The sequence below is a fragment of the Anguilla anguilla genome, chromosome 13 (genome assembly GCF_013347855.1).
Source record: "Anguilla anguilla isolate fAngAng1 chromosome 13, fAngAng1.pri, whole genome shotgun sequence".
Classification (NCBI taxonomy): Eukaryota; Metazoa; Chordata; class Actinopteri; order Anguilliformes; family Anguillidae; genus Anguilla; species Anguilla anguilla.
In genome coordinates, this window is record NC_049213.1 from 6634993 (window position 1) to 6662984 (window position 27992).

A 27992-nucleotide genomic window follows, 5' to 3' on the forward strand; every position below is an offset into this window, starting at 1 on the left:
AACTGTATTCAAATTGTGGTTATATTCCCCAGAGGTGACAATCGATTGTCTTCAAAATATTTCTTTCGAGTTTTTAACCCAATTGTAGCCATTAAATTGTAATAAACACTGTTAGATTAGTGCGACCTGTTCTGCAGACGAGGACAGGGTGGGCATGTATTAACATTCATATCCGAAAGACACGACATATGTAAGTAATTTCTCATCATTAGAGCCAGTTAGAGCAGTGCCCTTACACTACCAGACAAAAAAGTGACTACATAATGATAAACTACGCTTTTTCGTTATATAGTCAAACCTGAAGATCAATCAATGTATAATAACGTTGCAACGCTGAGCTACTGTAGCCTACAACATTAAAACTCTAGTGGTCTCAAACTCATTAAACCTGAATAAAGAAAATCTTTGATTCCGCCTGTCTAAGCTTGAAAGCTATTTAACTCTCGTTAGCTAACGGTTTGCCTAATTACCAATCCACCGTGTGCTGCGACAAGTTCCAGGAGAAAACGGGCACTGCAAATACTAACTATGAGTTATTGTAATATTGCAGTTCCTTGGGCTCCAGAAATAACACCAATTTTTTTGTAGGTCTCTTTTTCTGCGAAAAGGAAAAAGCGTATTGCCTTTGAATGCCAAAAAGTAGTAAATCAATATATTAGCAAATAATTAACAGATTTCAGTTTCCTGGACCTTTAAAAACACGTGAACAACTGAGACAACATGCATGGTCAACATAGAGCGGTGGTTAATCAAGTGCTGTGGTGTCACTGATTCAAAATCCAAACAACCTGTTCCCGAACCTATTTGCGCAAACATTTTTGCTTTACCTGACTTTAGTGCTCCCAGCATTAGTAACTTACTGATGGGAGCACAAATCAGACCATAGCACAGATGGCCAGGGTACTGTGTTCTAGTTCCTGTCACAGAACCTTCTGGAATGAATGTCACATGTGCATGGCAGCTCTACAATTGCCCAATAATTTTTTTGTCCTGTTTGCACAACTTTATCAATCAATTTCTGATCCTTGTTAGAGCAATCTCCATACCATACCATTATGCATCCAGGGAGAACACTCTATGGCAGGTCTGTAAAAGCTGACCGAGGTCTTTGTGGTTACACCAGACTTCTTTAGGCATCTCAGAAGATAAAGCCATTGCTGAGCCTTCTTTGGCAGTGGTTGTGCATTTGAGTGACCATTTGAAATCTCTATAGATCTGAACTCTTAATTTAAAAGGTAGAGGTCCCAATACTGATTACGGTTTGGCTCCACTTGCTGGAACACTGTTGTCAGATGTTGAGGATATAATACTCTTTGTTCTTTGTTCCAAAGCCAGTTTTTGGATCCAGGTAGAAATAGCCCCTTTAATTTAAAGTCCAAATTGCATCATGCCACAAAGGAAATCTAATTATTTCTCAGCTCTTCCTTTTTGTTATTTCATAAATATGAAAGCAGAATGCTTAGCTGGCCGATCTATTGCTTGTACCATCTATGGCTGTGCAGTACATCTATCTTTGCAGTTTGTGTACATTTTGTATCTATTTTCACTTGCTCATCTCAAATATTCTGAAGCTGTGAAAAATCTCTGTTATGACATTAAAAGTAATATCCTTACTATCCAAAAAATAAGTATACATTCAATAGATTTTTTAATTAAAAATAAAATGTATTAATTAATTTTTTTAAATGATAAATTGATCCTGCAGAATCTTTCCATTGTTTTTATTATCCATCAGTAAAATATCCATCAGGGACCATATAGTCCTCAGTAAGAGTTAATTTAAGACTGAACATTTTACAATGTGGCTCTATTAGAAATGTATTATTTATCTTAATATAATCTGAAGCTTCATATGGTAAGAATATGTTTTATAAAATAAATGTGTTTTTAAATTGCATTTCTTCTGCATCCAGATCAGACAGGGTGTGAGTGTTATGTTTTAATAGAGTTTGTGTGACTTTGAGCCTGTTTGACTTTTTCTGTTGCCCAACAACAAATCATGTAAGATTGCTAACACTTTCAGCACTAATAGGACACTTGCTACATGGCTAAGAACAGTGTTTCATGGCGGCCACTCTGTTTCAGCTTTTACTGTAAAACTCAAGATGCAGATAGACAGTCAACAAATGATGACTCATGATTCAGTATCAGAAATGCACATTCGCAAAAAAAATAATAGGCTACCTTTAATATCAGAAAATCTATTTTTTTAGCAGGAGTCTTTCCTTTAATGGCTAAAGCCGATCAGTGCGTTTCAAGAAAAGCGTTTCCGATTGCGAGAAACTGAGAGCTGCGAAGAGGAAGGACAGACAACTGTGGAAGAAGACTGAGGATTCGTGTGCGCTAAAATAAAAAAGTACAAAATTCTGAGGACAGACGGGAGAGGCACAGCTTGCTTGTCAGGGGGCCGGCATAAATAATGCAGCGAGCTGGCTTGAATCCTGCCTCTGTTTCCATGGCAATTCCGCCATTTTGCCTCGTGCCCCTGCGCTCCTGATTTTTCTGAATCCAAGATATGCGTGCCATCTGACCGCATCAAAATGGAGAAATCTGAAAGTATCGCCTTCGCCGTCTGGCTTCGGTGGTATTTTTGGAGGGATGACATCTCTGGAAACTGGCAATAAACGGCTGGCTCGTGGAGATGGTTCTGGAACAGTGCTTGAAACGGGTCCAGCAGAACAGATCCTTCAGAGGTTGTCCATTTTTAATCCATTTTCAGGAATGCGTGAAACAGCAGCATCACAGTTCTGTCATTTGTTCTGTCAAATGCCTTTTCATTTCTGTCATCGTGAGGACACCGCTATTGACGATAATGGAAAGGTCAAAATCTGAATTAATTACAGAAATGACTAGAGCAGTGGCACTGCAGGGCTATAGGAGATATGTGCTATAATCATAATAATATAATAAAGGGGATTTCACATGACCACGCGCATTAAAACTCAACTCAACTAAATCCGAGGCCTACTCTTCTCTAATTAAGTAGATAACACGCTCGCTATCGATTGAAAATGTAATTTAAAACATTCTGGATAATGGGAAACTACCACCACTCTCATGCACTGCCTAAAAAAAGTATGCAAAGATGTCCTTAATTAAAACCTTTATTAAATTGATCCTCCAGTTAATTGCATTTCTAGACTTTCTCATTGTGGGTGTGAGGTCAGCATTGGCAAATGTATTAGGCACTGCACATCAAATTAGCTGCTTGGACTCATCCTGCTAGTTAGGTGAGAGCCTATCTAGTTTCTCCCAATGTTTTATGATACTTGGCCAAATGTATGTATCACCACAGAAACCTGAACCCGCAGTGACGTAAGCAGGTGGCCATTTTAACCAAATCCCATTCATTTTCCGGTCAATATAAAAATGAAACAAAATGGCTGTGCTGTGTAGTGCAGTTTCATATTTCTGTTTGGGTTTGATAGGACAATGAAGGCACATTATTAGTCTCATGTGAACTGTGCATGAAGTGTACTCCAATGCAGCGACTGCGCAGCTCAGCTGGGGGTCTATAGAGTGACTGCGCAGCTAAGCTGGGGGAATGCAGAGTGACTGCGCAGCTCAGCTGGGGGACTGCAGAGTGACTGTGCAGCTCAGCTGGGGGACTGCAAGTGACTGCGCAGCTCAGCTGGGGGACTGCAAAGTGACTGCGCAGCTCAGCTGGGGGACTGCAGAGTGACTGTGCAGCTCAGCTGGGGGACTGCAAGTGACTGCGCCGCTCAGCCTAGGGGGCTGCAGAGTGACTGCGCAGCTCAGCTGGGGACTGCATAGTGACTGTGCAGCTCAGCTGGGGGACTGCAGAATGACTGCGCAGCTCAGCTGGGGGGCTGTAGAGTGACTGCGCAGCTCGGCTGGGGGACTGCAGAGTGACTGCGCAGCTCGGCTGGGGGACTGCAGAGTGACTGTGCAGCTCGGCTGGGGGGCTGCAGAGTGACTGCGCAGTTCAGCTGGGGGACTGCAGAGTGACTGCAGAGCTCAGCTGGGGAACTGCAGAATGACTGCGCAGCTCAGCTGGGGGACTGCAGAGTGACTGCGTAGTGTTGCATGTTGGAGCAGCCATACATGTGATGTCTGTTGGCATAGTAATAGCTACTAATGTTGTAATGCATTTCATTAAAAACATTGGCTAAGAACAGGGAGAAAGGCACAGTGCTGTAGGAGGTGCTGTCTTCTGGATGAGATGTTAAACGAGGTCCTGATTCACATGGTAAAACTCCCAGCATGCCTCATTCCCCAGTTTTATTATTATTATTGTTATTGATAATAAGTTTTTTTATATATAGAGCTTTTTACCAACCCAAAAACGCTTTCCAATATGCATAATTAGAACATGCCTTTCATCTTTCACACCCTGTAATCTCTCACTAATTAAAACAGCTATGCAAGTAAAGAAATGACGTGATTACACGTTAACATTTTAATAATTTGAATGTTCATTTTTGAATATAGATATGACAGGCACACACTCTTTATTGCACACTTTTTATCTAGACAAATCTGCAAGATGGAGGAGCACTGAGTGGAAAATGCAGGAATTCAGAATTGCTTTTCTGACTGATGTCAAAAAACCATGTCAAAAAAAAAATATCACCAAGGCCACTGCCCTCATTCTCAGTGAGGTGCTTTGAGATCCATGCTACATACATACATACATACATGTCATTTCTTACATTATCAGAGTTATGATGTGAATTAAAGCTATTAAAGGAAACACTAAAGGGCACAAACTGCTATTGAACTTGGTTGTTGAAACAAAACAGTTTTTCCTTATCTTCAAACAATTTTGTATAAATAATTTTGTATAAACCGTTTGTTTACAGGGGTTTGAACAGATTCTGACCCTTAATCTGCATTTCGTAATGGCTGCATACTGTAGAATAACTTTGCATAAATTGAGCAGGCCAGAGAATACCTGGAGAAGTGAATCACTAAGTACACACATAGTCTGCATAAGCTTTGCATAATGAACTCTGTTGTGTATTTGCAAAACACTGGACAACCACTCTGTATGCATACTGGATCCAAAACAGTACTCTAGTTTTAGTAGAAGAAACGGCATAAACACCATATAACAAGACTTACTGGTATTTATACTGATAAAATACTGATATTTTAATGTGCTTGTTTGTGGAAAATGTCAACTGTATGGAACATGCTCACATTATAGCATACTATAACTATAAAACTATCTTTATTCAACAATCTGTAGATAGTAGTTAGAAACAGGAAGAAATGCAGAAGCCCTTGCAGCCATGGTTTACTAGCTACCACTAATGTGTTGTCCCTGGCTTGACCCCTGGATGGACAGCAGCTCAGATAGTTAGCCTACCAGGGTGGCATCACATAGCCACATGACTGAATAGCAAATTTTTGTTGTTAACTGCAGACAACCAACTTGAAATTGCGATTGGATTACTTACAGGCGATAGCCATTTTTGTTTTAATGAAAATTAAGTTAAAACTTCAAAATGGCAAAGCGATGTGGCTGGGTATAAAATAATCCCAATGAGCAATATAAACATTAGAGTGGCAAATAACCTCTAACTTACACCTCCCATACACGAGACAACTGAAGTCCAACATAGGTTTTTATTCTTAAGAGGTGCACACATCTTAAAGAATCTGTAAATACTGGGAATCATGCAGCTTCACACATTAGAAGACTCTAAAAGGATTCTTTTGTATTTTTTTTTCTTTTTCTTAGCCCTCCTCTTGTGTGCTGATGCAGACAAAAACAGCACACCTCTTGGCTGTTGGCAGTGTAGCATTATAAATGGCGTTATTGTGAGGGTGGGGAAGTGTTAACGACCACACGCAACTACAGTGAATTCAAAAGGGGGGTTTCCTTAAGTTACCACCGAAGTGGAAACCACTAAGTCTCATTAAGAGACTTGAGGAAGGGGTAACGAAAAGAAAAGACAACACCTAAGGGAGAATATCCCAACACAAAGTAATAGCCTCAGCGGGAGAAAGAACGTAAAGAGTGAGTAGAATTTTAGTAAAGACTGCAGTGCAGTCGGGAGAAAAGCAAAGAAAAGGTGCCTCGTAACGAGGAAGGCAAAAACGGCGTTTAAAGGAAAATAAAGAATGCAGCTAAGTGACTAGTAGGACCGAAGTCTTACTACTAATCAAAACAAAAGGCTAAATAGCTAAATCCTAAACCTTTTTGCTTACCATGCTTTTCTCTAAGAGAGCCTTTCTCATTACGGCTTTCGTGTACATAAGTAGACACTAATTAAGCGAAGAACAGATCTCACGTGAGCGTATATAAGCTCTCTTAATCCGGTGCAAACAATCGGTTGTAATCAAAAGCAATCACGGAGCGCCCTCAGGCGGTCCTGAAGATTACCACACTCAGGTACCTGAAACAGCACTCAGTTTCCTCAACAGGGATACTGAGTAGCCGATTAGGACGAAACGGCGTCGATTAGCACAGCCCATGACGCCGCACAGCAAATTGAATAAGGAACCGTGACAGTTGTTGAACAATCACAAACCTTTTGAGCCAAGACTAAAGACTTACAATAATATTAAACATGTTTGATTTTGTTGGACTGGTCAAGACCAGAAAAAGACTCACAAACTCAGTCGGAGCTTAATACAATCTCACACTATTCGTGAATCATGCTGGAGGCGCGAATCAAGTGCGGTAAAATTTTACTGCGACTTTTAAGACTGTGAAATCTCTTAAAATATTGTCAGGTCTAAGTCCAGCATTAGATGTCTAGCTAACATTAGTTCGCTAATCATTGCTACTCATTGCCCAACTCTATTACCCAAGTAGCTAGATAGAAAACTGAATTACAGACTCACAGTTAACTGCCAAAATAAAGGAAACATCAACCACAATATCCCTCTCTGTGAAGTTCTCAGCAGGCTCTTATTGACGTTGTGCATTGATATTTGCAGTACGTTCATTCAGATTGCCTTGTATGTTTTGCCTTGCACCTCATACCACTGCATGGGGCATCATGGCCAAGGGGCTTTTGACCTCGATGGCCCCTAGCTGATGATTTCTTTCCCTCAAGAAGTCCATGACGACGTCGCCTTAGCAACTATAACTTTTGAAACATCAGCGAATTCAGCAAAAATAACAGGCTACTGGGCCTGTCCAGCATTTTTATACACAGCCATGAGCATGCTGGGATGTGAATTTATTAATAAACTCAAGAACTAAATTTGTGTGAAACATCTGTTTTTGCTTTTTGTATTTTTTACTTTTTATCATTAATTTACTTAAGTCTTACCTTTATTTTGGCAGTCACTTGTAGCTTACTATCTACAGTGATTTTGGTGCAAACTCATTTCATTTATAATTTCTGTCAGTCAGGAAAATATAACCTTTTTTTCTGTTTTTGACAATATGTTCTAATGCATTTTTCACAAACTGGACATCCTAAAAGAAAATTCTGAAGTTGCTGAATTCTTATCGTGCTTCTCCCCATGAGCTCACACTACCCTGAGTGTCTGTCATAGCAACAGTAACCACAAGGAGGGCGGTCCAGTGCATTGGTCAGTTGTCAAGGTAATTTTACCACTGAAGTACAGGGGTCTTCAGTGCTGCCATTTTAAGAGTATATGCTCCGAAAACTGATTGTGTGCTAACTGGGAATATAACTTCGGAGCACATCTACAAACTGGGATGCATTAGCCTGCTCGTAAATATTTCAACAGGAACACACATGCTCCTTGGAAAAAAATTGTTATCGTAGAGCCCTGAAATACCACAGTTACAGAAAGGCGCCAAGGGTGAAGTGAATCTTCACAGTATGCATCAGGAAGGTACAGAATCATGTTCAAATTCCCTTAGATGCTATTTGCAAAGGCCAGGAGCATGAGATAGCAATTTAGGCATTCCACATTCAGGGCTAGTCTGAAGCTTTCATCTCTCTCTTGGGATAAACACTGATCCCAAGTATGCAATTTGTTCTGCCAGCCCCGGCAGGTGGTGTTAATGGCTTTTTCTCTCTCTTTTTTTCTCATGGAAATCTACAGACACAGAAATAGGGCATAGTCCTTCTGTTCTTTAAATGTGGGCTCTACCCTGAAGGAAATTGGGCCTTGGATGTGGGACTGATCTGAAGCCCATTCTCTTTGTCACCAGAGTGCAGAGTACCCCCTGAGAACAGGTTTTAGAAAAAAAGAAATTCACCTGTGTGCACCTGTGGTGCTAAGTGACTGTGACTGCTGTGACTCACAGAGCTAAATGACTCGGATATCTCCTGGACACACACGATTTTGGCTGATTATATGAAGAGTCTTTAAACCCAGCTTGTGGGACGTTCTGCGCTGAAGCAGCTTAGTTGGCCAGAATTGTTTAGGAGACTTAAGAAACATGAAACGAGGCTGTTCTTTTTTAAAATTTTATTCCCAAACTCTAAGTACTCTCTCGTTATTCCTTCAATAAAATGGGGCGACATAGCTCAGGAGGTTAGAGCGGTTGTCTGGCAGTCGGAGGGTTGCCTGTTCGATCCCCCACCGTGGGCATGTCGAAGTGTCCCTGAGCAAGACACCTAACCCCTAATTGCTCCCAATGAGCTGAGTGGTACCTTGTATGGCAGCCTTTCACCGTTGGGGTGTGTGTGTGTGTGTGTGTGTGTGTGTATGAGAGGCATCAATTGTAAAGTGCTATATAAATGCGGTCCATTTACCAAAATGTCCATTCTTTACAAAACTGCTCTCTCTTCACTATGGTTATTTTACTGACACAACAGGCAAAATGTAAAAAGAATTGACATGGGAATGTTCCACAGAATGCTGAACACTATTGCATTAGCCCAAGATAAGAGTAAAGTGAAGATGGTGCCAGATCTACTAAAACATTCCTTCAGCCATCCAACCTCATACAGAGAAATGCAACATAACCAACCAAGCTGGTTCACAAAAATACTTACAGTATTTTACTCCATTTCTGCTCATCAATAAAAATGAAAAACAATTTCACATTTATTGAATTTCACATTTTATTGAAACACCACTTCATTGCCAGCAGCTGCCAAAATATTTGCCAGTACTTAATCAACCTGATGCATAGAGCAGCCATCTAATATTCAGATTATATTGTATTAATGATTCCACTATGTCTACATTATGAAAGTAGTGTCTATGATTCTCCTGTTTGGTGAACCTGTTCCTTTTATTCTGAACTTTTAACTAATTCTGATTCTGCTTCTTAATTTTCATATTCTTGAATGGAGTGTTTGTATGAAGATTCCTACACAAGAGCTTGTTGTCTGGTAAAAACACTGCCATTATATGAACTTCCTATGGTGATAATTAGATCTGACCAAGAAACAAAAATCAAGAGAATGTTGTGACAACTAGTCAGCCGACCATGTAAAAATCTCAAACTCAGACAATAAAATGTATTATTAGTGACATACCATCTCTCATAATACTTTAACCTACAGACAACTTTAAAACAAATGCATTCAAGGAGTGAATTTTCTTTCTGACCTGGAATAGGGACCTGCAAAACATAGCTTATTCTCCCAATGGGTAAATATAATGCTTGAAAAGTTAAATCAGAGACTTAATGCATTACTGTTATAAAGAAAGAAAAGTGCAGTTGTATCCATGGGCTTGTTATAAGACAGCCAATCAGGTTTTTATCATCATTTTCATTTTTTCCTTTCTTTTTTGTAAAAGTTTGCCATCTAGTGGCTGATGCACGGGGGGAAAGCAATATTCATAAATAAAATACAATACATAACTGCTGTTGTGTTTCAGGATGGAGATTTAAGAGGTGTCATAGTTTTGTTTATCATAAAATCCTACTGCCAGAACAGATACATTGGTAGACCAGTTTTCCCAATAGTTAATGACAGTAATCTTTCCAATGGGAAGCACTTCACCATTCACAGAATTGTATTATGTGCAAGAACAGCTATTACCACAAGGCTTCTCTTTTGCCATTAGAATGCTCCATGTGGGGAAAAAAAACAAAACACGCAACTGTTTCTTTTAAAGAGCTACTTATATATTGTGCTATGTTTTTAACTGCTGAAAATACAAAATTTGATAGAAGCATTGCAAAAAAATATATAAAAATACCGAAATCGAATCCAAAGACAGTCAGCAAGTCAATGCACAGACTGAAATATGAGCAGAATGAATGCTTAAAGAGCTTCATAGTCCTTTGTCCTTTTGTGTGTTTTCTTTCTTCTTCTTTTTTAAGCAGCAGCCTGCTCCACCTCCCCGCTTTTTTCTCCCAGTTTGAGATTACCAGTCATATCTGCAACCCACATTCTAGGTCCGGGAGAGTGCAGACAAGAACATGCTTTCCTCCCAAATACAATACTTTTTTGTTTTTATTTTTAGCCACACTGCAGGCCGCAAGTTGAGCTTCGACACAAGTCAGAGAAAGGACACTGTGGGCACCTTATTTACCAGCAGGGGGTGCTGGTAAGTGATGAGACACAGGCATCCGACCCAGAAAGTCCTTGCCACCCTAGGCAATGCTATGGCTAATTATGCGTAACCCTGCAGAGCTGCCAGCCACAAACATTGAAACAGTCTGGACCTGGAACAGAGCCTTAACAGATACCAGACTGTATGACCCATCTACACACTGGAACAGTGCCTTAACAAATACCAGTCTGCCAACCACAAACACTGGAACAGTCTGGACCTGGAACAGAGCCTTAACAGATACCAGACTGTATGACCCATCTACACACTGGAACAGTGCCTTAACAGATACCAGACTGTATGACCCATCTACACACTGGAACAGTGCCTTAACAAATACCAGTCTGCCAACCACAAACACTGGAACAGTCTGGACCTGGAACAGAGCCTTAACAGATATCAGACTGTGTGACCCATCTACACACTGGAGCAGTGCCTTACAGGTACCAGACCATGGGACCCATCTACACACTGGAACAGAGCCTTAACAGATAATCGACCGTGGAGACTATCTACACACTGGAGCAGTGCCTTACAGGTACCAGACCCAGAATAAGCATTTTATGGAAATTGCTAGTTTTTGGTTAGTAACAAATAAATTGATAGCCTGGACATTCTGGCTGGCAAAAATAAATCAATACTTTTGGTCTGACAGACAAAATCAGTGTAGTGTGTGGGAAAAGAAGCATGCAACATAAAGAAGGTGGCAGTGAGCCAAACCTCCAAGTTAAAATAAATTTAAGGAAAAAAATGGAAGATCTTAAATATGATTCCAGCAACATTACATAGCCCCAGGACTGAGGTGTGCATTCACTGCTCTAGAGAGAGTGAGTGTCATTGAGGCTACATGCAGGGCCAATCAGTACTTTATATTACAGGTTTTTGTAGGTCTACCTAAATATATTCCTCTTTCTCAAGATTTTATTTGTAAAGGCATCCTGAAAGCCATGCAGCTTTGAGGAAGTTGTCTCAAAAGCTACCCGTTTTCACTTTAATCATTTTTATTTTGTTTACCGTACTCGTAACCAGATACCGTTCCATTAATATTACCTGTAATAGTGCAATATGCCCTATTACATGAGATGTTTACTCAGAAGTTTATTACTGTGATAACAGTTAGGCTACTATAAAACGTCGTTGTGCCTGTGTGGTTTTGGCTACCTACACCATACTGGCGCTGCATTAAGAATAGGCTATGCGATTTCTAGTTTTGGTGCAACCCGGTCATTGAGGTACTGAAACCCGATTAAGGCCTGAAATGGATGATTTCTGGTTTTGTCTACAACAACAGAATGTAGCTAACATTTTTACATTTTTAAAGTAAACATAACACATTGAATGTATGACAATGTGTAGCAATTTTCAATTTTTACTGAGGTGTAAAAGGTTTGCAACCGTCCCTTAATATGCATCAGGCACTTGACGTAGGCACTTCCATGCCTTTGGGGTCCTAAGAAAGAGCTGAAGGTGCGCAGGAAGGAAGCTGGGCGATAATGGCAGCGAGTCGACTGGACGGAATAAAGTGATCTCCGGGAATGGCAGGTCTGTTTCATAATCTGTGAGAATTAACTGAAAATCAACAAACGTTTCCATAACGTTTCCTTGTGCTGAATGACTGGGAGCCCAGCTAGCGAACTAGTTAGCTCATGTGGCCCTAGGAAACGTTGTTTTTTTGTTTTTAGCTCTAGCTAGCTATTGCTAGCCACATATCCTGATATATGTAACGAAAACTAACGTTTCCATAGTTATATAGCACTGTATTAATTATATTGATTTATAACGTTACTCTACAAAGTGACGATCTATCTTGCTAAATTATCGTTTTGTAGTATTCAGATAACTTTACATTAACCGGCTAGCGGCGTTTAACAGGCTAGTTAAACGTTGTCCTGATGCTATATGGATGATCGTTCACCTGCTGCACTGCAGACTATTTGTGTTTATTAATAAAATTAGCAAGCCAATTTTGATATTTTAACAGGTTATCTGTGGGTTTTATTAACGCCAGTCAGCTATTGCAACATGGTCTGGTGCTTCGACGACTTGGCTAGAAAGCGGAGTAGCTAACAACAATCAAAGAGGATAAATCGCCGAGTTTGGTTAGCTACTAGACTAGTATAGACTAGATTACAAAATGAAAATACAGTCACTCCTGTAATTGCTTGCTGTGCTGGCATAGTGCGTCAGAGTAGCTACACCATTTCACCCTGTAACGTTGCGCCATATGTCGACGTGCATATTACTATGCCAAGCTATGCTACTGACGGTAATTTAGCAGCCCGTAAAGTGTGTGGGCCAGCATTGCCTGCTACCATTTGACCAGCCAGTTTATACAGAAATGAAGGGGGTCGAATTAGAGAATCCATTAGCACTCGGGCGAATATAAAGCTATTAAGTAGTGAAATGTCTCGTTTTAGAGAATCGCGTTGTTGTGGGAGTTGGATTAGTAAATGTGTGTCTTGTAGCTAGTTAATATTAGCTAGTACTAGACTGTTAGTATTTGAGAAACGTTATGCTGCTGTTAGTTCTCGTCTCTGAGCAGAATCGCATATAATCTGCTAACATTCATTGTCTTACTAGGTGTTCCGCTAGTTCTGAAAGTGCGGATTTGTTGCTATAACATTAGTTAGGGAAGTCTAGAAAAGTTAAAACGTTATCTTGCCAACTTTGGAGTTCAAAGTCGACTGTTGTCGTGTTTTGCTGTGATTGCACCCTTTTACATGACTGCATCTTGAGTAACGTTTAATCTAGAAATACTGCCATCGTACCTTAACTTAAAATGTATTTTGTTTTTTGTTTTTTTCCCCAAAGGTCTGACTTGATGCTAATAAAGATAAACACCAGCCCACATTGTTCCCCGGTGGCTAACGGTCCCACTGTGAGTTTTTTTTGTTTGTTTCGTTTTTGCGGTCCAGCGCTGCAGGCGTCATTTTGAGGTCGGTGTTCCTACGAATCAGACACCATGTACTGCCTTCAGTGGTTGCTGCCGGTCCTCCTCATCCCGAAACCGCTGAACCCGGCCTTGTGGTTCAACCATTCGATGTTCATGGGTTTTTACCTGCTCAGCTTTCTGCTGGAGAGGAAGCCATGCACCATCTGTGCCTTGGTCTTCCTGGCCGCCTTGTTTCTCCTCTGTTATAGCTGCTGGGGAAACTGCTTCCTGTACCACTGCCATGATTCTCCCCTGCCAGACGCCGCGCACGACCCCAGCATTGTGGGCACCTAGACCCCTCCGGTTGCTGTGTGAGCTGAGCTCCTATGCCGGGCTTGGCATATACGAGGACACTGGACAATCTGTATCTAGACTGTGAATAACATCCCGACTTTGAACTCTTTGAAATTTGCGAGGAGCGTCGTCTTTCCTCTGCCTCTGTTTTGGCGGGACGGATCACGCCGTTCTCCGTCATAACCCTTTCATCCAGATTTGAGTTTAAAGCCCCACCACCCCCCATTCCCACCACCACCCCACCTCTTTCCTGCAACCACCAATTGCATTACTGGATCTACAATTTGCATGGGTTGACTTTAGCATTCTGTTCCCCGCTCATGTTGACGATAAGTTCATGCACCTTTTTGTGTTTTTGTCATAACACAATGCTGATAGTTCCCAAGAAGGGTAGAAAGCAGTGTGTGTGTGAGTATGAGTGTGTGCTTGCGCACCTGTCAGTTGTAGAAGCGGAATACCATTTGGAATGAGTTGAGTCTTAAGTGTTACATGGCTGGAAAAAGAAACAAAAAAGAAAAACATGATTAATATGAGTAACTGTGTCCCTCTGTAGACGCCTCACAGAAATGGCAGAGATATTGAAACAATCACAAGTTCAATGGGCGTCGCCTCCAAATTCTGTGTAGTAAGGTGGTATTGGCACACTGTAATTGATATATCACCTAATTTAATAAAGTTGAGTTTAAAAAAAAAAAAAAAAAAAAACAGACGGGGGCTATTTTCCATGTGCTGGAAATGAACGATATGAGGTTCGTCTCTGGTGACTTTTTTCACACCGAGTGGAAATGCTGGACGCGGGCGGCAGCTGCTGTTATCTGTTACAGATTGATTTATCAGTCTCCGAGGCCTGCTGACTGCTAACGTCGGGAAGGGCTGCTGCGTGCGTGAGGCTCGGGGGGAAGAACTTTAACCCAGCCCGACTGGCTTCGCCGAACATCCGCAAGTCATAGGAATTGAAGACGAAATGAAACCTCTCTGGTACCGTTGTCACTCTTTAGAAAAAAACAAAAAGTGGGACCTGTTGGAAATAAGAGAACGCTTGGTAAGAGGCGTGGGGTTCTGCGTTCCACCTGTGGGAGTGGCCGGGGCAGCAATAAGCACAGCGCTGGAGCCTGGCCATCCACTCAACTCCAGACACCACACAGCGTTCAATGAGTTTTTCCCTGTCGACTTTTAAAAGATGCATTTTGACAATGAATCCCCAGAAGAAGAAAAAAAAAAAAAACCCATTGTATTGTGTGTTTTGTAATGCACGTTGGCAACTGCCAATGATAAACCCATTTTGCTCTCATTAGATTAGAGTATATAGGTCTGATTTGATCTCTTGTGAAATTGTGTGGAAACTCGCTAATTTGTATTTGAAATTTTTTGCTGTGTCATTATTCGAAGTCTGTGTCCAATGTTTTTGTTGTCCTTTTTTCAGTTCGGAAGCCTTTGTCAGAATGAAATGGGCTTCTCGTGTATATAAATGAGGTTTTGAGTGAATGCACACTTTGTGCTTGGTTTTCTAATGGCTGGTTAAGCTCAAGCCCATTTGTGTATCAGAGTCCCCATAAATTTAGTTTGTGGGAGCAGCAGCAGGGTTATGTTCCTCAGCCATCTGGAGATGCACTGGGGGAAGGAAAGTATTGAAATTAATCTTTTGGGTACTGGGAACGAACAGAAATGTTTTTGGGTTTCAAAATGGGGGCGGGGCGGGGGGGGGGGGGTGCAGGCAATGTCCAATTCCCACAGTCCTTTGCCAATCCCTCTGATCCACAGCATTCAGAAATGTCAGCCATTTTGACGGATGAGAACTTTAGAACCATAAACATATGGCGGTTGGTTTGCTCATGCTCTCTCTGCTAACGTGCAGCTCCTCTGCATGCCTCTCAAATTCAGCGGCAGATCATATGACCCTGCGCCTTCTATTTTCATTCTGTCTGTATGGGGAAGCGTAACTGGAGCTTTTGAGATCTAATACAGGGGAATAATCACATGCGTAAAATTAGCAGCTGCCGTTAGCCTCTGCTAGGTCGCTGAGCTGTTGAGATCAGGGCTGAACTGTAGGAACTGGCAACACTGTTATTGGCCCGAGGCTCATGTATTTTAAACTCACGTTCACGCATCACAAAAGTAGTTTTGCACAATAGCTTATGTATAGAATATTGTTGAATACTGCTTCTTTTACAAAAAGTTTTCTTTTTTTTTCTTTTAATTTCCATGCTTGAAGCAGATGAACCAATCATTGTTACTGCTTACTATCCACATTGGATGTAAGGTGTTGGGAATCCTTGGGTATTATTATTTTGCTTTGCGGTACCGATCTCATTTGAGGCCTGTACTTGTGGTGATTAGTAGAGATCCTTTTGAGTGGGAAAAACTGCACTTTTAATGATTTGCTGTTCAGAGATTTGTGTTTTGCAGCGAACCCGCATTAGAGAATGACTTTTGAACCCAGTGTAATGACAGAGTGGACTGCTGCATTAAGGTATTGCAAACAATTAAGCAAATGCTGAATGCTTATCAAATATCTTTTCAAGTATAACCAGGCTTTCTCGCTGACTGTGCTGCGGGTTATCGAGGCGCTTGTGTTGTTTTTGTTTTTGCGGATTTGTTGTGTTCTCCTTGAGTTGGAACACTGCCAATGGGTGCTTTCGAAAAGCTGTGAGCCTCCCATCTGTCTCAACCCCCCCCATCTCTGCCCCGCCCTCTGCCTCCTACCCATCTCACTGCCTCGCCCCCTCCCTCCTACCCATCTCACTGCCCCACCCCCTCCCTCCTACCCATCTCACTGCCCCCCCTCCCTCATGCCCACCCATCTCACTGCCCCGGCCCCTCCCTCCTACCAATCTCACTGCCCCGCCCCCTCCCTCCTACCAATCTCACTGCCCCGCCCCCTCCCTCCTACCCATCTCACTGCCCCCCCTCCCTCCTACCCATCTCACTGCCCCCCCTCCCTCCTACCCATCTCACTGCCCCCCCTCCCTCCTACCAATCTCACTGCCCCGCCCCCTCCCTCCTACCAATCTCACTGCCCCGCCCCCTCCCTCCTACCAATCTCACTGCCCCGCCCCCTCCTTCCTACCAATCTCACTGCCCCGCCCCCTCCCTCCTACCAATCTCACTGCCCCGCCCCCTCCCTCCTACCAATCTCACTGTCTCGCCCCCTCCCTCCTACCAATCTCACTGCCCCGCCCCCTCCCTCCTACCCATCTCACTGCCCCGCCCCCTCCCTTATACCGATCTCACTGCCTCCCCTCCCTCCTACCAATCTCACTGTCTCGCCCCCTCCCTCCTACCAATCTCACTGCCCCGCCCCCTCCCTCCTACCCATCTCACTGCCCCGCCCCCTCCCTTATACCGATCTCACTGCCCCGCCCCCATCCCTCCTACCCATCTTCCTTCCCTACCCCCATCCCTCCTACCCATCTCACTGCCCCGCCCCCTGCCTCCTACCCATCTTCCTTCCCCACCCCCATCCCTCCTACCCATCTTCCCTCCCCAACCCCATCCCTCCTACCCATCTCATTTGCCCCTCCCCCTCCCTCCTACCAATCTCACTGCCCTGCCCCATAACTCCTGCTCACCTTCCTGCCTAACTTGGCCCTGACCGTCTTCTCATTTGCATCTTTGTTGTTTATCTGTTTACAGCCTGTTGCAAGGGATGGCAGTCGGCACCAAATCGTTCTTTTTTTTTTGAAATGCACCAAATACAATAAATGTTTCAACAACATATGACTGGTCTTTCCCCACCTGTTTTTACCGCAGGCTCTGTTTTTCTTTGCCGTTTACAAGTAATGTAAGCCATGTTGGGAAATTTTAGCTTTTTAGGTGTATGAAGGCATCTCTTCTGTCTCAGAACTGCTAGCATTGCTCATACACAACCTTTTTCAGATGAAATGGGAGATTTTACTGTAACGTTGATGAGCTGCTCTTTCAGTTTGACTCTCTCAGTACAGATCTTCGATTGAGATTAATGTGCATGAAAACTCAACATTACATGATTTATATGAAAATGTCTGATGAAATATAGGTTTACACCATCTTTATTTTCTTATCTTGGGTTTGATTTCACAGTGTCGTTCAGTTCTTAAAGCTTTTGTCAGATTATCCGGTTATGTGAAAGGTCCACCATTACTGTGAGACTAATTACCAAAAAGGAAGTAATTTCTTCACTGCCCGGGTGATTATAATCCCTGAATGTGAGCCATGCTCACAAGTGAAGAGCCCATTTTGTTTCTCACCGGAAGATTCATAGTTTGCTGTCAAAATGAGGTATGTAGTCTGATGCTTGGTTGTTTGATTTTAATTTGTATGCAGTGCAATTGACGCCAGGTTGCAAAAATCACTGTTTGTGCATGTTTTATACTTGACAGATTTAAGGACATCCATTTGGGATTGCAGGTATGCCTTCCTCCAAGTTACGGCTTGGCGGGGCATGCTCCATATAAAAATGTCATAGTCAAGAGGTGCTGACAGAATTTTTTTTTTTTTTTTTTTTTTTCCGTCAGCAACTTCTTCATCTCACACTTATCTTCCCTAGGTATGAAAGGAGTATTTGGGTCTGATGTGGAATGTTCAGTCTGGGAGGGGAAAAAAAAGGCTTCTTAGAAATGAAAATCCTAAAGTTTGTGAAATTTTATCAGCCATCATAAACGTGTGGCTTGGAATAAAATAAATTTGTCTGGTTGAAAGGCGGTATGATTATCCGTTCTTCAACTTTGACCGCCGTAGCCGTTGAATAATGGATGGTTTCGCTGCGTAATCACCGCTGTGTATAAATGTGTTCGTCGCACGATTTGTAATAGCAGGATATGGGACTTTCTGTACTGCAGTGATCGCTTTCTCCTGTAATTGCGTTAGTGGCATAAATTGTTCCGGATTCCATTCATGTCATTTTCGTTTTTGCCATAGCCTAACGGCATAACTCGGAGCACTTCAGTCAGGAAACAGAAGTTCCATTCATTTCTACAGAAGGACATGCTGTCGTGTGAAAATTCTCTGCCTCCCCTGTGATCACAAACCTCTTGGTAGGAGAATAAGGTGTCAGGATTCTTAAAATGGGTGGGGCAACCATTGGCTGTTAACTGTCAACAGCTGGCTTGTTTGAACCAATCAAAAGATTCCGCTCTTTACAACAAAATTTGATAGGTTGAAATTTTGGTCTCACTGTCCCATGGTTAAAGACAGACTATGCAGGCTTTTTAACCTTGCTGTGGTCCTGTGTTTATAATAAAGGAAGCCTCCTCTGTCCTATTGCTCCATTTTTATGTTTTTTATCCATTTTTAGAATGTTTTTATTTTATATCTCTAGCTATCACCATCACTTAAAAGAAATTCCAAGGTTGACAGCCGTGGTACTTTTGCTTTGATTCTTCACCTCTGCCATTGCAGTAATCAGCAAGCTTCAAGGTAAAAATCCTGCATAATATGCCTTTGACAGTGGGGCACAGGTGTAGAAAAGGTTGCGCACACCACACAAGCAACATTTCTAGAGGTTGTGGTGTCCAACTGATTCCAACCCTTTCAGGAATTCGATCTGGCTCTTGATCCTGAGAGTGGGAGGACTGATGAGCCACTGGGCACCCAGGTGGCCACATCCTCCCAGAAAAGGGAGTTAGTGATAGTGGGGGACTCGATCATTACGTGGGTAGACAGCATAGTCTGTTTGCACGAAATGGAATCCCGTACGGTGTGTTGCCTGTTTTGTGCCCAGGCAGGAGATCTGGAGAGTGTGGACAAGCTCCTGGCCAGAGCAGGGAGGGATCCAGTGGTCAAGGCTAGGTTTGACGTTCTGCAGGATAAATTTGTGGAGCTAGCAGAAAAGATTAGGAGCAGAACCTACACGGTAGTTTTTTTTCTGGAACACTACCGGTACCACGTGCAAGCAGAGGGAAGCAAAGTTTTATTTGGAGGTTTAACACATGGCTACAAACCTAGTGTAGGAAAGAGGGGTACATATTTATGGGGCACTGGGACAACCTCTGGGGCAGGGCTGACCTGTACAAGCATAATGGGCTTCACCTGAACTGGAGGGGTACTGCTGCACTGGGCCAGGGTATGCTTAAGGTAGCACAGGATTATTTAAACTAGGGACTTGGGGGGCAGGGAGGTCAGAAAGTGAAAAGGGTAGAGAAGTGTAGGCTGCCAGGATGGAAACTGTCAGGGCTTCCTATAGTAGTGTGTGTTACCGGCTGCCAGCTTTAGACAACAGTGTGAACTCTTTGGGAACATAAAACAAGCTTGTCAGGACTGTGAAACTATTATTATGGGTGACTTCAATTACCCTGCTATTAATTGGGAAATTATGGCAGGACAAGGAAAAAGTGAGGAAGAATTTTTAGATGTTATAAATGACCTTTTTTGGCACAGTATGTCAATCAGCCTACAAGAGGGAAATCAGTTCTGGATCTGGTGCTATGTAAAAGGAGACTCAGGGGTCATTTGACCATGGCTTTTAAATTCATAATGGGGATCAAAAAAGTGAACTACAAGAGATTCAGGTTGAGTTCTGTTAGTAGAACGAGGGGACATAAATGGAAATTAGCAAAAGGTAGGCCTACATTCCATACATTTTTTCACGCGGAGAGTAGACAATGTATGGGATAACCTGCCAGGTCTCGTAGTAGAGGCAGAGACTCTGAGGATTGTCAAGACTAGGCTTGATACATGTTGTATACTATCTAGTCTGTAGGTAAACAGAGCACTAATTTAGTCAAGAAACTGGTGAGCATTGTTAGGCATGTATGTTAAATGTTCACATGGTTCAGAAGAGTGCAAACCCACAAACCTAGGCCAAGTTTTCTTACAGCATGTCAAGGTAATGTACTGAGATACTGGTGAACACATTTGTGCTTTATTAATGTGTGCTTCCAAAGTAGCGCCGTGGTTGTTATCTAAAATGCAATAAATGCTTATCATTGATTTTAAACCCTTTGTAAATCGAACAATTTGAATATTAATTTTAGCTCAACGGGAGTTGGATGTACCACATATGAAAACTTGTATGTGGCTCCAAATATGGGTTAAATGCTTTTGTCCAACCACATCCCTTCCTTATGTTTGTTTTAAAAGGTGCACATCCTTTGATGTGTTGTTTTCTTTTTTTTTCAATGCAAACATTCTGAAATAACTGCTGTTGTATTCCTGAAACAATATTTAAAGAGTTATAATTCTAAACAGTTATATACATCATCATACTGACTTCATATATATTTTTTGTATATAAACCAATACTGCATATGAAAAGTGAATATTAATGAAATATGCTAAACATTATTTATAAATACATGAAAAATGTTTTACATCGCTTGGAACCTGATAATTCTACATAAATGTTCAAACTTGTTTTGTAAAGTCATTGGCTTTATAAAGCTTGGCACTCCATGGGTCTTCACTGTTCAGCAGGAAGCTCAAGTCTTATTGGATTTCTTGTCATTGCTCTTGACCCGGTGACCTTTAACCTTCGCCCTCCCATCAAAGCTGCACGGCTCAGAAGCACTACTGGGAGAAGGAGGAAGTGCACGGTTCCTTCACAAAATGGTGATTTCAGTGTCCAGATTCCTGTAGGCCTCCTCCTGCAGCTCGCAGTGAATCTGGTCCATTCTCTGAAAGGCTAGGTGCCCTTTTTTACCTTGGGAGAGAGGAGGAAGAGGAGGAAAAGACAGAGATGAAGACAAAACAAGTAAGACTTTTTGAATCTTTTGCTTACTGTGTTCACAGCAAAGTGTTCAGTGTTAAATGAACACTTACAGAGTTTATGTGAGTCCAGGATTGCCAGAGTAGACTCATGTAAACTCTGTAATGTGAAGGGTTCTTGCAGGTACGCACATGCGTCACTGCACCGCTACTATAAAGCACACTCCAGGGACATACATTAGCATACATTACATCACACTTAACCGGCCCTCCTGCGCAGGGCTACTAACAATGCGGGAGATTGAGCACATTCACCCGAGTTACTTGAGCAACAGGTTATTAGCCGGTCAGTTGACTGGTTTTACTTGTGTGTATTTTGATTGTCTGGCTGACTGGTTGCCCAGAAAATGTGCATGGGAACACATTGTACGCACGTTCAAGACAATCCAGTTTGTCAACAGCTGCCGACCTATGTGAATAGCATCTGCTAAAGGTGTGTAATGTAATATACAGACAAGGGACACCAGTCAAGTGGTCCCGTCAAAAGGTTATAGCCATTTCTTTGCATCTCTTTTCAGGTTAGCCTTTCAAATTAATTCAAAAGACTTATCTTACAATATGTAACTGGATATTTTTACCCTTTTTGGCGTAGAATGGCATTTTACTTGGTCAATGCAGCCACGCTCTCTAACATGCATGTGTGTAGCCCTCTTCCACCGGTGCTAGGCTAATCTACGGTGAAATCGAGACAGGGGTCCAGGCCTGCTCCTTGGCCTTGGGCCCACACGGGCTGTGGCGTCTGCAGGTTTTCCGTTCATGCGGGAGCCTCTTGTTCAGCCCATCTATCCTTGGTTCTAGTGATGAAATTTAGCTTTTGACAGTACGTGTGGTTTTAGAATCGACTGTGTCTTGTGTGGTAAACAAGCAAAAAAAAAACCTGCTGGAACTTGCCTTGAAGAGAGTTATTGCGAGAACCAGTCTGAATATAAATATAATCTAGTCACACCACCCCCACTGGTGTTGTACTCTTGTATTCTAATACTTGAGTTCTACCCTTTGATGTGGTTGACAGCCATTTACGTCGCACACGTACAGAACAAATACAGACAAAAGAAGCCTGCAAACGAAAGGGACCGCACTGTACAAACTTAAAGGGCGTTAATCATGTGACCTGTGAGCCGGTGTTGAATGAGCAATTCATAGCACCCATTACAAAAATAACCACGCTCTGTTGCAGCTTACAGGAATAGAATCTAATTATCACTGTCGTTGATTCACTTCAAGTACATGGTGTCGTGTAAATATTGCTGGTATATAAAACTGGGTAAATTAATTTTTAAGCAATTGATTTCTGCACCAGCTGTGCAACGCAGAGAAGATATGTGTTGCGATACACGGTGGATTAGTGCAAGTGCCAAAAGGAGGGGTCTTAAATCTTTCAGAAACAAGCATATCCCTTAAACCACGTGTTACCACAGGTTCATAAAGATATTGGCCTGTGTTCAGTTAACATTTCTTCTTAACTTTGACAAGTAGACACAAGTGTTATGCTTTTTCTTCACAAACCGACTTCAGTCGTTTTGTTTTTGTTACGGCTGATCTTCCCAAACTGCTAGTGAGGAAAAATGTGTTACTCTTAATTGTTAGTCAGTGTTAAGGACAAATGTTGATTGAATCCCAGCCATTGTTTTTTTGTAGCTGTTGTCGTTAAATTTTACAGAGCAGACAGCTTACATATTCCATGGTCCGTCAGACATGATAAATTATTCAAAATGTTTTCCAAAAAAACATTTTGTCAATAGCCAAAATCTGAATATTTTATGTGTCTAAAAGCATACAAGTATAAAATATACTCACATTTCTTTTTATGCTCAGTTTTGGGTATATAATCATATTATAATATAGATTTAGTAACTTATATTTATTCTTGCTATGTGAATGTAGTAAGACTGTACAGGCGAACTCCATTCAGAAATCATAAAAAATAAATAATTATGAAGTCAAAATCTCAACATTTAAGACATAACTTGAAATGTCTTGTCTTAGTTTCATATGAACTGCACCATACACTGAATTTTCTGAATTCATTCTTTACAATGAGGAAAAGGGGAGGAGTTATACCCAGGTGACATCATTAGAGGGGTGGGGCTCAGTACATTTGCCTTAGTTGTGGGTTAAAGTATTTTATGTGGCACATTAGAAATGAGATACATATGTCCCAGGTGCCAGAAACTAGTCCTGAATGGCCACACTGTCTGTTGGTTTTCAGTGCGTTTTAGCACCAGTTTTTGATTGGTTAAAGGGTCTGAGCTTGTTCTCAAAACCTTCATTGGCTGTTCATTGAAATGAAACCACAAACACTTGCGGACATTGTGGCCCTCTAGGACATGAGTTTGCCACCCTAGAGTTACAGTGGGCAAGTATTCTTAAGGTAAATAAAGACTGCTGTCTTGTCTAGACCTCCCCTTTAAAGGGCAGATAGATTTAAATATTAAACCACAAGAATTAATATTTGCAGGCCGGACTTCCCCTTTAAAGGGCAGATAGATTTAAATATTAAACCAGAAGAATGAATAACTGCTGAATGGACTTCCCCTTTAAAGGGCAGATAGATTTAAATATTAAACCAGAAAAATGAATAACTGCTGGATGGACTTCCCCTTTAAAGGGCAGATAGATTTAAATATCAAACCAGAAGAATGAATATCTGCTGGCTGGACTTCCCCTTTAAGGGGCGGGCAGATTGGCGGGCGCAGTCGGCTGCGCAGACGGGCGGCGCTTACCGAAGGACAGCACGGTTTCCCTGGCGGCGCTGCGCAGATCCTCGTCCGCAGACCGCCACAGCTCGGCCACCTGCTCCACACTCTCCGCCGCCTGCGAAAACCACGAGGCGGGATCGGTAAACGCTTAATCCCGCTTCAGTCGGCAGCAACGCCGTCCCGTCTCCGCTCGATCCAGGCGCTAAGGCTAGCGCTCCACCACGGCCCCCTAAGAGAGCTCCGGGTCCTGCTGAGAGGGCGCTTCTAAAATGGTTCCCCTTCTTCTATCGCTGCCTGTGCGCTGCTCAAAGCCTCCCTCCCACCATTAAGAGGCCCAAACCGAAACCCTTCTGGAGAACGGCACGGCATTAAAGCACAGATAAAGCGAGAACAAAGCAGATTAGCATGCTGGGGGGTGGGGGCTGGTAATCTGTGGCATTAATGTTGAATCTGCTGGGATAAAGAGCAGGTATTACTGACCCGGAGCAGAGACACGCGTACGGGGCTGGAAGGCTTCCTATACGCACGCATTCGCCCACACTGTACCCCACAGAGATGGTGCCCCACTCACCCACACTGTACCCCACAGAGACGGTGCCCCACAGAGACGGTGCCCGAGCGCCCACACTCACCCTCAGACACTGTAGCGCCAGGCAGGCGGCTAGCTGCTGCTCTGCATTTCCGTCCCTGAGGACCTCTGTGTAATACACTACAGCCTGAGGATTTAAAAAAAAAACACAAAAACAATCACATCAATGATCCCTCAAGACCTCTGTGTAATACCCTTCAGCCTGTGGATAAAAAGCGCAAAAACAAACACACCAATGATACTGCAGATGTCCACCTTTACACTGATTATACCACAGGGATCTCAAACTCAAGTCCTGAAGGGCCGCTGTCTCTGCTGGTCTTTCGCATGTTCCTGCACTAAACTGCTTCATTTGAGTCACGGATTGGCTAAAGTGTCTGCACACGTTGTTTCCGAGGCCTGAGCTCGCTGCTGATCTGAAAGGAAATCTGGAGTTTGAGATCCCTGTTATACGGCCTCAGGCACTCAAAACAAATTATGAACACTTTTTTTTTTTAATTACTAGCTCAAGGAATGCTTGCATTGCTTTGACATTAACATTTAAGGCGCTGAGCCTGGCGTCGAACGTAACGAAACAGGAATGTTTCACAGCCAGAACAGGCCGTTCAGTTCTCCGAGCCTCATGCTTTTATTTACAGCGCTGTGACAAGCCTAGACTGGTACAGTATACCCCGAGGGCCCCCGGCACTACTGCTTGACTGTTCCACACATTGGCAGTCTCTCTTTCTCTCTCTCTCTCTCTCTCTCTCACACACAGCTGATCCCGGTGCAGTGCCACAGCTGTGTGGTCGCTCTGACCAGGTCGTACCTTGGCCCTGAGCTGACCGGGTCGTACCTTGGCCCTGAGCCGACCGGGTCGTACCTTGGCCCTGAGCCGACCGGGTCGTACCTTGGCCCTGAGCCGACCGGGTCGTACCTTGGTTCTGAAGGCCTTGCAGCCTGAGGCTCGGCTGAGGCAGGACCGGGCGGCCCGGGCCACTTTGTGGTTGGGGTCGGTCTGCAGGGCGGCCAGCAGGTGCAGCGTCCGCCCCAGCGGCTGCAGCTCGGCGATCCTCTTCCCCTTCAGCCTCTTCAGGGCCCGCCTCCTCTCCGGGCCCTCCAGCGCCCCCAGCAGGTGCACTGAGGAAGGACGACAAGCTGTGAGCATCAGCGGGACAAAGACAATAGCCAAACAAGGCGGAGACGCTGGGTTTGCAGAATAGCGGAGAACAGTGCGCGAATGGCGTCTGTTGCTGTCTGCCGTGAAACTGACCAAATAATCTTATTATATTAATAGTAACATGGATATTGTTCATTAAACAACATTGTTTGGAAAAACAATGACCTGAAGAGCTAAAACAAGAGCTAAAACAAAGACATGCCAGAGACCTAGCTCAAGCAATGGTCAAGTATTCTACAAAAATGTACGTACGGAAGCATCGCATATCACTTGGTACTAGTGTCACATAATATTCTTTTTCACAATACTAATTTTTTTGTTACATTTGTCATCTCATCAAAATATTTTCTCAACCACTAAGCAATAATCATGAATTATTCAGAAAAAACATGACTTGTTTAGTCTCTGAACAAAATTGTTAACTGTGACAAGACTGGAAAAAAAAAACCCCCAGTGACTCGCATTCTTGAACAGAACTCGGGTTTCTCTGCATAATTCTCTAGTTCTGGCAGATGATAAATTCACATGCTTTGCACATGCGCCCAGACGCAGTGGAACAGGACGAGCCGTCAGAATCAGCTGCGTCCTGGAGGGCCTTCTCCTCACAGAATTACCTCAGCTGGTGGATTGAGTGGTGTGTGCGCATGTGTGCGTATGTGTGTGTGTGTGTGTGTACATGTGGTGTGTACATGTATGCGCGCGTATGTGTGTGTGTGTGTGCATGTGGGTGTTTGTACATGTGTGAATGCAGGCGTGTGTGTTTGTGTGCATGTCTGTGTGTGTGATTTTGAGCAGGTAAAGGCTTCGTGCTGACTCTGAGGCAGTGTGGGGATTTTCTCGTGGCAGTTTTATGAGCGCTGCACAGACCCGCTGTTCCACTCCCAGGACCAGCAGCCGCATGCTGCGCTTTCCCTGCTGCATAATGGATGCATGCAGGAGGGAGACTGTGGCCTGACTCTGGCCAGATGGACTGATTGCTTTTACTTTTTTGCCTGGAAGAGGCGACTACGAGTAAAGATGTCTCTCTCTCTGACTTACTTTCCAAATAACTGATTGATTCACACACACTTACATACACACTTACACACACACACGAGAATTATTAATGACAAACTATGTGTGACTTGTTCACGTATCAATACAATTACAGTTTAGTCATCTGACACCCACATTTAACCAATGCAACAAAAGTGCATTTCACATAGTGTGCAAACAGCACAAGAGAAAGGCAAATACCTGCGAGATAAGGGGAGAGAAAGGTTAGGTTGTTTTTTTATAGAAACACTGAGGTGTAATCTGAAAAGATGGGTTTTTAGACATTTGTGGAAAATATCCAGTGAATCTGCCCTTCTGACTGACTGGAGAAGGAGTCTCCACCATCGGGGAAGAGGGCAGATGAGAGGGGGGCAGGGAGCAAAGGCTGCTGGGAGTTGGAAGAGATGGGACAGCCAGCTGGAGAGAGGATGCTGAACGGAGAGGTCTGTTTGGAGGGTACGGTGTGACCATTGTCTGCAGATGGGAAGGGGCAGTACCATTCACAGCTTGGTATGCCAGTGTGTGTGTGTGTACGTGTGTATGTGTGTGTGTGTAGGTGTGTGTGTACTTATTTGTGTGTGTGTAGGTGTGTGTGTACTTATTTGTGTGTGTGTGTGTACGTGTGTGTGAGAGAGTGTGTGTGTGTTTGTTTGTTTATGTGTGTGTTTGTAAGAGAGAGAGAGTGTGTGTGTGTGTGTGTGTGTGTGTGTGAGGGAGAGAGAGAGAGAGAGAGAGAGAGTGTGTGTGTTAGAGAGAGAGTGTGTGTGATTGTGGTGTGTGTGTGTGTGTGTAAGAGAGAGAGAAAGTATGTGTTAGAGAGAGAGTGTGTGTGATTGTGGTGTGTGTGTGTGCGTGATCTGAATGGAATGCTTGCAGTCAGGGCCTGCGATGTACCCTATGAATGTTTATTAAATATCTATTTTAACAAACCACATGAGACCCTGTTCCCTTGGACAGGAGCGAGCGCTCCCCAGCCTGGGGTGGGCGTACCTTCCTTAGCGAGATGAGAGATGTGCTCTCCGAAGTCCGACAGGCCCCATCTGCTCAGGTAGTTGAAGAGCTGGAATGCGGTCACATGCTGGGCCTTTAGTAGGGGTGCGGGGGCCATCCTGCAGCTGGCCTGGATCTGCTTCAGGAGCAGCGAGAACACTGCAGGAGGGGAGCACATCGAAACGCCGCTGAGCACCCCCT

The 27992-nt window shown here is 43.2% G+C and overlaps 2 protein-coding genes across 11 annotated transcripts in view; one reads left to right on the plus strand and one right to left on the minus strand.

Annotated features, from left to right (window-relative positions):
• The first annotated feature begins 10935 nt into the window (after positions 1 to 10935).
• blcap (bladder cancer associated protein) lies at positions 10936 to 15124 on the plus strand. 2 transcript variants are annotated; one of them, XR_004762042.1, is made up of 3 exons: positions 10936 to 10951; positions 11829 to 11955; positions 13225 to 13245. XR_004762042.1 is itself a non-coding variant. In XM_035388976.1 (2 exons), the coding sequence occupies exon 2, from the start codon at positions 13376 to 13378 to the stop codon at positions 13637 to 13639; it is 264 nt and encodes an 87-aa protein (XP_035244867.1). In that variant the 5' UTR covers positions 11813 to 11955; positions 13225 to 13375; the 3' UTR covers positions 13640 to 15124. The 2 variants fall into 2 exon arrangements, 1 of the variants encoding a protein (XP_035244867.1); XM_035388976.1 differs by lacking the exon at positions 10936 to 10951 and having other exon boundaries at positions 11813 to 11955; positions 13225 to 15124.
• A 5331-nt stretch (positions 15125 to 20455) lies between these two features.
• The window catches only part of ripor3 (RIPOR family member 3), a 54201-nt gene continuing 46664 nt past the window's right edge, over positions 20456 to 27992 (minus strand). For 6 of the 9 annotated variants that reach the window (XM_035387879.1, XM_035387876.1, XM_035387877.1 and 3 more), the window contains 5 exons: positions 27792 to 27950; positions 25524 to 25726; positions 24651 to 24734; positions 24043 to 24133; positions 20456 to 21254 (listed from right to left, as the gene is read on the minus strand). In XM_035387879.1, coding sequence (XP_035243770.1) covers positions 21154 to 21254; positions 24043 to 24133; positions 24651 to 24734; positions 25524 to 25726; positions 27792 to 27950 — 638 coding nt within the window. In that variant the 3' untranslated portion in view covers positions 20456 to 21153. The other 3 variants (XM_035387880.1, XM_035387881.1, XM_035387882.1) reach the window with 3 other exon arrangements.